We start from the raw sequence: 9,655 nt of genomic DNA, 5'->3' as shown, positions 1-9,655 counted from the left end.
GATGAAGGGCGCACCTGAGAGGATTCTGGACCGCTGCTCCACCATCATGCTGCAGGGCAAGGAGCAGCCCATGGACGAGGAGCTGAAGGAGGCCTTCCAGAACGCCTACATGGAGCTGGGGGGACTGGGAGAGCGAGTGCTGGGTAAGAGAGAGAGAAGGAGAGAGAGAGACACAGAGAGAGAGAGAGAGGAGAGAGAGAGAGAGAGAGAGAGAGAGAGAGAGAGAGAGAGAGGGAGGGAGAGAGAGAGAGGGAGAGAGAGAAGGAGAGAGAGTGTGTGAGAGAGAGAGAGAGAGGAAGAGACAGAGTGTGTGAGAGAGAGAGAGAGAGGAAAAGACAGAGTGTGTGAGAGAGAGAGAGTGTGTAAGAGAGAGATGGATGGATGGTTCAAGGGAGGCGAGGGGAAAAGACAGTCGGCGTTTGTTGTTTGTTCCGTCTCCAGTTGTAACTCTCTCCTCCCCCCCCCCCCCTCCAGGCTTCTGCCACCTGCTCATGCCTGAGGACCAGTACCCCAAAGGCTTCGCCTACGACTGCGACGACGTCAACTTCCAGACAGACAACCTGTGCTTCGTGGGCCTCATGTCCATGATCGACCCTCCCCGTGCCGCCGTGCCCGACGCTGTGGGGAAATGCCGCTCTGCCGGCATCAAGGTACCTGCCGCCCTTCTAGACATGCTGAAGCACGGTACATACACCACGGTGTCCCATCACCACTGGGCGACTATAGCCCCGTGCGTAGGCCTGGAGAGGTTACTTAGCAACCTTGTTTTGGTCCAAGGTCATCATGGTCACCGGGGATCACCCAATCACAGCCAAGGCCATCGCCAAGGGAGTTGGCATCATCTCCGAGGGCAACGAGACGGTCGAGGACATCGCTGCTCGTCTGAACATTCCTGTCAGCCAGGTCAACCCCAGGTGAGGAGGCGTTCTCACACACACACACACACAGACACACACACACACAGACACACTCAGTTCTATTTACCCGTGTGACTTCTGAAATGTGTGTGTGTGTGTTCCAGGGATGCCAAGGCATGTGTGATCCACGGTACAGACCTGAAGGACCTGAGCCAGGACCAGATGGACGACATCCTGAGGAACCACACTGAGATCGTGTTCGCCAGGACCTCCCCCCAGCAGAAACTCATCATCGTGGAGGGCTGTCAGAGACAGGTGACACACACACACACCCTGCACACACACACACACCCTGCACACACACACATCCTGCACACACACACACACCTATGTGTGCACGGTTCATCCACCACCACAAAGGGTATCTCTGTACCAAGAGGGTGCTTCTTCCCCACCAGTGTAACCTCCCTGTCTCCTCCTCCTCCTCTCCTCCTCTCCTTCTCTCCTCCTCTCCTCTTCTCGCAGGGCGCCATTGTGGCCGTGACAGGCGACGGCGTCAACGACTCTCCCGCTCTAAAGAAGGCCGACATCGGCGTCGCCATGGGGATCTCAGGGTCCGACGTGTCCAAGCAGGCGGCCGACATGATCCTGCTGGACGACAACTTCGCCTCCATCGTCACTGGCGTGGAAGAGGGTGAGGAGGGAGGGAAGGAGAGGTGGTGGGGAGGAGGGGAGATAAGGAGGGAAGGAGAGGAGATAGGGAGGGAGAGGTGATGGGGAGGGAGGAGGGGAGATAGGGAGGGAGGAGGGGAGATAGGGAGGGAGGGAAATAAAGTGAGGCCGAGTTGACAAAAGAGAAGGTGGAGGATTAGAAAGTCCCAACATATATGGATCAAGCCCTGTAACTGCGTTTGTGTGCTTCACCAGGTCGTCTGATCTTCGACAACCTGAAGAAGTCCATCGCCTACACCCTGACCAGCAACATCCCTGAGATCACCCCCTTCCTGTTCTTTATCATCGTCAACATCCCCCTGCCCCTGGGCACCATCACCATCCTCTGTATCGACCTGGGAACAGACATGGTGAGGCACACACACACACACACTCCTAGCCAGGACCAAAGGCTTCCCTCGTACCACACACACACCCCCCCCCCAGCTCTGTCCCATTCTCTGATCTCCCCCCTCCCCCCTCCCCAGGTGCCAGCCATCTCCCTGGCGTACGAGTCAGCCGAGAGTGACATCATGAAGCGCCAGCCCAGAAACCCTGCCAGGGACAAGCTGGTGAACGAGAGGCTCATCAGCATCGCCTACGGACAGATCGGTGGGTCCTCGGAGGATCTGGATGTCTAACATAGCATTGGAGGGCAGATGTGTAGTTGTATTGAGAGCTACAGATCACGGATATATTGCTGATATTTCTTCGAAATAATAATTGTATTTTTCTTTCTGTTTCTTTGGCGCTCACGCTCCCTCTCCCTCTCTCTCTCTCTCTCTCTCTCTCTCTCTCTCTCTCTCTCCTTCTCTCTCTCTCTCTCCTTCTCTCTCTCTCCCTCTCTCTTTCTACCTCTCTCTCTGTCTCTCTCTCCCTCTCTCTCCAGGTATGATCCAGGCTCTGGGAGGCTTCTTCTCCTACTTTGTGATCCTGGCTGAGAATGGCTTCCTGCCTTCTATCCTGGTGGGCATCAGGCTCAACTGGGACGACCGCGCCTGCAACGACCTGGAGGACAGCTATGGACAGCAATGGGTAAGAGCCCTCAGATCTACAGCTCCGTCAGTGGGGCAGAGTGTGTGTGTGTGTGCGTGCGTCCCCTCCTAACTCTCTCCTCTCTGCAGACTTACGAACAGAGAAAGATCGTGGAGTTCACGTGCCACACAGCCTTCTTCGTCAGCATCGTGGTGGTGCAGTGGGCCGATGTCATCGTCTGCAAGACCAGGCGTAACTCTGTCTTCCAGCAGGGCATGAGGTGAGTCTGCCCCCTCACCCTCGCCCTCCCCTCACCCCTCCCTCACCCCTCCCTCACCCCTCCCTCACCCCTCCCTCACCCCTCCCCCATCCACAGCAACGTTTAGAGGGACGGTATCAACGGCTTCCTGAGTCCCTGTGTTGTGTCTGTGTTGTGCCTCCTCAGGAATAAGATCTTGATCTTTGGCCTGTTTGAAGAGACGGCCCTGGCTGCCTTCCTGTCTTACTGCCCCGGCATGGACGTGGCACTCAGAATGTACCCACTAAAGTGAGTGGCAGTGCACACACACACACACACACACACACACACACACACACACACACACACACACAGGCAAACACACATCTTTGTGTGTTCTCTCTCTGATGGCCCCTCGTCTCTCTCTGCAGGCCCAGCTGGTGGTTCTGTGCGTTCCCCTACAGTTTCCTCATCTTTGTGTATGACGAGGTCCGAAAACTGCTCCTCCGCCGGAATCCAGGAGGTGAGTTTCTGTCTCACACAAACACACGCATCCCTTTCTAATTTGACTGGAAAACAGAGATATATTTTTTTTAAGTTGATCTTGTCTACAGTGCAAGCTTCATTGAAACCTCTCTCTCTTTCCCCCCTCCATCTCTCTCTCTCTCATGCAGGTTGGGTGGAAAAGGAGACATACTATTGATCAATGGAAAGCTTCTTTACTCAAACCCCTACATCATCCATTTATTTCTCCCCTGCCAAGTCCCCCCCCCCCACCCACCCCGTCACTCCATCCTGGCAGAACAAACTTTCAGATACCCCCCCCGCACCCCCTTAAAAGACGACAACCGCTTTCAAGCAATTTTCATCTCGACTGCCCCAAAGATTAAAAGCAGCAAAAACACCTTTCCCACTTTCTACCATCAACCACCACCGCCCTCCCCCACCGCCCTCCCCCACAGCCCTCCCCATCCCTTTATGATACTCTTTGCATGTGTTCTCTCACTGCTGTGTACATAAACCAATATATCTACCAAAACGGCAGCTGCATATTGTGTATGTAGATTTGAATGGGCTAAGATGCAACGGGAGTGTCTACGCTCTGCAACTAAGGGCCATCCTGCTCCCTCTCCCTCTACACGCCCCGCCACCCCCCTCCCCCGCCTACATCCGTTCCTTCCCCCTTTCCCCTCCCTCCCCCCCCGTGCCCCGTCGCTTGTCCTCCGACCACACAGTTATAAAGATCACAAGCGAGATTCCACCTCTGCCTCCCCCCCCCCCCCTCCCCCCAGTCGAAGCTGAGCGCCTCCTCGCTGTCTGCAGGGGAAGAGCAGAGCATCTCTCTCTCCGTCTCTCTCTCACTCCGTCCATCTCCGTTCTCTCTTCATTTCTTCACAGTGTTGTTGTTTTTTTAATATGTGGTATTGGGAGGGTCGATTTTTGGTTTTACTTTTTTATTTCTGTGACAGGAGGGGGAGTTTGTGTGAGAGCTGCTTCCTTCATTTAGGGTCAAACGCAGCACATCCCATAGTGTCCCAGTCCTCCTCGCTCCCCAAACCTAGTCTCTCTCTCTCTCACTCACACTCCTCCCCCTCCCTCTGCCCTGTTTGTCTCTGTTTGTGTGCACTGTGTGAACCATTGTCCTTGTTACCTACTACAGTACACTTCCCAGTTGGAAAAATACAGTCTTAACAATCTTTCTGTGTGTTCTAGAAGAAAAAAAAAATACAATATTATTCTATACAGATTTAAAAGAAATAAAATAAAAAATAAACACATGTTGGAAATAAACAGCTCTAAAAGAGGCATTCGTGACAAGAGCATCCACATTGCCGTGGCCGGAGATGAGGGGGATTCTCTCCCTCTCTCTTTCCTTTCTCTTTTTCGTTTGGTTTTGATTCCGTTTTTTTTTTGGCTCGGGTTTCCAGTAAGTCGACATAACTACAAAATCAAAAGTAAACGGGAGTTTGGTTGTGTTTTTATTAAGAAGCGTGAGACCAAAACCACAACGCTCCCTTGTTCATAGTCCCTACTGTTGATGTTGCCAGGGTGACGCAGCGTGGGGTGGGGTGTGATGTTGCTCAATCCCATCTTCCCAGGGTCCACGGTCCAGGTTCCTGGTCCAGGGCCCCAGGTCTCACGTTCTGTGTGAATGTTTGTGTTGGAGACCAGCTGAGAGACGACAGGGAGGCCTCAGTTTGGGGTGACTCTGTGGGCTGTGGGGGTAGAGACTAAAGAAAAACGAGAACAAAAAAAACAAAACAACAACTAGTAGAACATGTGTGTGAAAGAAATGAAACCAACACCAATAAAAACATCTAGAACATTTAATACAACCTACCTCTGTCTGTGTGTCTTTATCTCCCCGACCCTCTGTCGATGACTCCGTGTCTAATTTTCACTGTCATCCATCCCTTTGAAAAACCCACCGCCTTCCTCTCCGCCCCCCACTTACACACCTACGAACGACGCTGTCTTGTTCGAATGAAACAAGGTAAATGTTGTCTCGAAGGGTTGGAGTGTTAGGTAGGTCAGGTAATGGGTGAGAGTAGGCTGCCCCCTTGTGGCGAGGACAAGTATGAGCTCACTGCGGAACACAGGACGTGTTACTGACTTTGTGAAGTTGGCAAGACCCCAGGGTGATGCACCAAGAGAACAAGCACAACTACAGGAGCACGGGAGAAGTTCCAGAACAGAGGACACGGCTTAGAGGATGACGTTCAGGAACCAGGACATGACAAACACACTGCAGAACACACGTTCCTCATCAATACCAGTTTCACTTTGACGAGCGCATATCACATTTTTACATTCGAACACCGTTCAAATCCCGATGAACCAAAACAGATGATTATGTCGACATTCTGGAGGTGTGAACTAACCATGCCGTTCTCACGACCCTAACAGGACCCAGACTGAAAGCATGATGGGTTTTTCTCAGGTAATTTGTCGGGTAAATCATGTGGGAAGCAGAAAGATCAAAGACAGCCGCTGCCTGATGATGATATGAAGGGACGAGCGAGGCTCACGCTAAACGGGGAGAGTCCTTGATATGACCTGTGAGAAAACCTTGAGAGAAACAGCAAAGCCCACAGGAGAGCTATACCACTGCACCTGCATTCTCTGCAGGCGTTTCCTGCTTCTAACACACACACACCTATACTCTCTTTAATTTCCCTTGTGTGTCTGCAGTGAGCTCACTGCAGTGCACCCAGACCCCAGCTCCCCCCCCCCCCCAGCTCCCCCCCCCCCCCCCTCTCACACAATCCACCACCACAGTCCTAACACCCTCTGTATAATGGAATATCGATCGCTTGCCTTTGCCACAGTGTGTATATGAGTGTCTGTGTGTGTGTGCGCGCGCATGTAAGGAGGGCCACCACGGTCATCTCCATGGTAACCGGAGCTTGGGATCCTCTTGCTATGCTGTCACAGAGCAGGGGTCACAGGGTCACGGGCGGGGGAGGGTGTACAGGGAGGTAGAAGGGTTACAAAATCTGGGATTAAATTAACGTTTCCAATTAGATAAAGAGAGAAGTGTTGTCTTATAGGAAAGAGGCGTAATAACAGTAAATGGGAATTATGATCTTGTAGCTAGATGATCAGATGAGTACAAACTAAACATGACACACCAACGTAAACACAAATAGACTTCATCAAGAGTTTATTGCACAAAGTCATCAAAATACAAAACAATAGGCATAAAACAAGATTACTTTTAAATATGAAAGACACATAATTCCACTACTAGTTGTGGATCTAACAAATGGACTCTGCTAAGTAATTGGGATCATCTTGGTGCTGAAGATCAAATTATACTTTATCAGACTTCAGATTCCTCAACTCATATTTATGCTTGATTAGTATTGACCTGTAATACCCAATATGACACTTTTCCCAAAACAGACCATGCCATTCCTTAATGGTCATGTAGAAACATTGTAAAAGTTCATTTATTTGCGAAAAATGTAAAGCTTTTTAAATTGCACTTTTTCTCCTTTGTGAATGAGAACACTGATAAAAAAAATAATAAAAAGAGGCGAGAGATTGGTATTCACAATGGGTCGGAAGGCTACAAACAAAGCAATTTTGTCAGTAACAGTGATTCTCAGAGGCAAGACGGGGGTGCATTCCAGGGATGTCACATGACAGACAACATGAGAGACCATGTTTAATATACATCATATTATGAGGTTGAGAGGAAGAACCTGTTCCACGTTCACACCGACTCCATGAGAAGCTCCTCCATGTCTGTTACCTCCAGCTCCCTGAACGCAGCGTGTGAGCCAATCACAAACAACGTTGCGCCTGAATGATGGAAGCACCGGCCAATCAGATAATAGAAAAAACAAAACAGACTGGTTAGGGTGGATGGCTAGAATGTAAGTGCCATGCTTCATAAATACGTCAATCTGACGGTGCAAACTGGAAAACCCTGTGAACAGCAAACAGGAAGCTGAGATCCAACATACCCAGAACCCAGAACACCGCTGCTCCGGCACCAGCCAACCAGAACACAGGAAGTGACATTGCTCCTGCCACACCCATCTGATGGGGCACGGTCAGCTCTTTGCCTGAACGTGAACAGACATACATGTCATTTTTTTTACTTTCTTATGTTGTGTCCATTATCTGTTGCGCAAGAGAGCTAATTATTGGAATGGCATCCATCCTATTGCACACACCCATCACCTGTTTTCACCTCAGAGGAGAACAGAGGAGGATTCTAGACGGGAGATGACGGCGAAAGGGTGAAGGATAACTGTTCTCACCTAAGACAACAAGCTTGGACTCCAGAGACTTGAGGTGGATGATGTAGAAGGCACCGGCGAACACAGCCAAGGCAATCAGCAGCATAGGGGAGCTGATTCTGAGGCAGGGGTGAAAAACAAGACGTATGTCAGGGAGTCAGGTGGCTGAGCGGTGAGGGAATCGGGCTAGTAATCTGAAGGTCGCCAGTTCGATTCCCGGCCGAGCTAAATGGCATTGTGTCCTTGGGCAAGGCACTTCACCCTACTTGCCTCGGGGGGAATGTCCCTGTACTTGCTGTAAGTCGCTCTGGATAAGAGCGTCTGCTACATGACTAAATGTAAATGTAATATCTCACATCACACAGGCCTGTTTATAACCTGGTACGAAACGCATCACATCCTTCTAAGCTATTCTGATTATCGCAACGACTCGCCAGCTGTTCTGCTCTTTGCTACGTTGCAGGTTACCACAGCGACGGTTGTCGTTGGCGTCGTTGTCCCTTACATGCAGTACAGGATGAGACCCAGGAAGATGAAGGTGTAGTTGCTGTTATAGGTGTCCACGTTCTTCACAACCCTTTGGCACATCTCTCCGAAGTTGCGGGGCTTCGAGAATTTACGCTGGTCCACGAAGCTCGACCACGGACGGATGGACACCCGCCGCTTATCCAACCACTCCTTCGCCATGGAGACGGAGATGCCTTTGGGAAGGCTGAACCTGGGAGGTAAGGCAGAGAGCCAATAACTACATAAAAAGTTGTGGGGAAATTGAAAAACATTGGGTCAAAAAATCAAATGATGGATGAATGGAAAACAAAAAGGTTTGTACCATTACTTAATAATATACCTAAATGCATTAACAAAGCATATAGCTAAACAATAGAAATACATCTAAAAACTGCACAGATTTGAACTGAAAATCAATGAAAATGCTTGTCCTGTAGGTCATTCGACACCTAAGCAGCATAAAAACTAAGAGTCTTTCAGTGGATAATTGTGTGACTTCCAGAACAAGTCTGGGACAGACTTGACAGGGAACGGGAAAACGGCAGTAGGCCTATATAAAAAAATAAAAAAAATAATCCAAAGAAAAAAAGTTACCAGACGTAAGAGCAGATCACTTCAACTTCACAAGATTGTCGTAAGTATGTAACTTATGTAAAGACAACATGCTTCAGAAAAGAAAAACTACCGACTGAAACAAAAACGTTGGAGTTGAGATTTAACAGATAGACTTACTTCCCCATGACTCCCGATGCTTGTGCCGCCTCAGGTTCCGTGTCGCTGAAGAAATCTCCTGCCTTGCTTTCCATGTCCACAAGACAGTTCTCCCCCTTATGCCCTCCAGATGTCATCGCTCACCAGTTGCTTCCGAGAAATTAAGAAAATAGCCTAAAAGAAAAACAGAATCTACTGATGTCCTACAATAAAAGATTAGCTATGACTAAAGATAAAGGTTTAGCTATACGTAAGATAGCCTTTTGCTAGTTATTCTTGACAGTAAATCATTTAGTGTCACGTTTATCAAGGCTACTGTTAGTTTAGTGTCACTCTGTACCGTGAACGCTAAACATACCATTAGCTATAATGTTAGTGCTAGCTAGCTATGTAAGTGGAAAACGTGTGTCATGGAATGGCTGGCCACTGCCACATCATTTGTGAAACATCCACAAACTAGCGTTTATGAAAATTATGGAACAGTAGCCTACTGCAATCAACAATCGTTTAATCACACAGGTATCCTAGTAAGTATAGTATATTCATGTGTTATCAACATATTGCATAAACAAAACTACACTTCTGTTGTGGAAACCATAAAGAATACTTTCATTCTGGGTGGAGGAACATTGCTCTCACTTTAAAGGTTTGTGCTAGTGAGGTAGCTAGCCGAAAAACAGCCTTTCGCTCACTCCTGGAACACGTATTATGACATAACCTAAATATTACTGCCAGACTGCATACACATTTTGAAGGAACATACTTACAGAAATTTGCGGTACTTCTACTTATCCACTAGCTGGCAGCTGTTTTGGGTTGGAGACGGAAGTGATGTGGAAGGATTTGTTATTGTGTAGCAGTGTGAAACTCGACTTTGTTACCGCCACCTACCGGGCAAACATACA

At 49.2% G+C, this 9,655-nt stretch overlaps 2 protein-coding genes across 3 annotated transcripts; one reads left to right on the top strand and one right to left on the bottom strand.

The window, feature by feature from the left end:
* Position 1: 1 nt before the first annotated feature.
* On the top strand, positions 2-5,017 carry atp1a3b (ATPase Na+/K+ transporting subunit alpha 3b). Its single transcript, XM_047036692.1, has 12 exons — positions 2-143; positions 475-650; positions 778-914; positions 1,022-1,172; positions 1,383-1,551; positions 1,785-1,939; positions 2,057-2,180; positions 2,458-2,603; positions 2,693-2,823; positions 2,989-3,090; positions 3,213-3,304; positions 3,456-5,017. Exons 1-12 carry the CDS (start codon positions 2-4, stop codon positions 3,482-3,484), a joined length of 1,554 nt encoding a protein of 517 aa, XP_046892648.1. The 3' UTR covers positions 3,485-5,017.
* Positions 5,018-6,428: 1,411 nt separating this feature from the next.
* On the bottom strand, positions 6,429-9,631 carry rabac1 (Rab acceptor 1 (prenylated)). Of its 2 annotated transcripts, none has more exons than XM_047028992.1 (6): positions 9,518-9,631; positions 8,772-8,924; positions 8,038-8,277; positions 7,554-7,651; positions 7,254-7,355; positions 6,429-7,089 (listed from the first exon to the last, which is right to left on the bottom strand). In XM_047028992.1, exons 2-6 carry the CDS (start codon positions 8,885-8,887, stop codon positions 7,001-7,003), a joined length of 645 nt encoding a protein of 214 aa, XP_046884948.1. In that variant the 5' UTR covers positions 8,888-8,924; positions 9,518-9,631; the 3' UTR covers positions 6,429-7,000. The 2 variants fall into 2 exon arrangements, with proteins under 2 accessions (XP_046884948.1, XP_046884939.1); XM_047028983.1 differs by having other exon boundaries at positions 8,038-8,250; positions 9,518-9,610.
* Between the last annotated feature and the right edge of the window lie 24 nt (positions 9,632-9,655).

The sequence above is a fragment of the Hypomesus transpacificus genome, chromosome 2 (genome assembly GCF_021917145.1).
Source record: "Hypomesus transpacificus isolate Combined female chromosome 2, fHypTra1, whole genome shotgun sequence".
In the NCBI taxonomy this organism is placed as follows: Eukaryota; Metazoa; Chordata; class Actinopteri; order Osmeriformes; family Osmeridae; genus Hypomesus; species Hypomesus transpacificus.
Note: the sequence above shows the minus strand (reverse complement) of the source record. Positions and strands in the feature narration are given on the sequence as shown.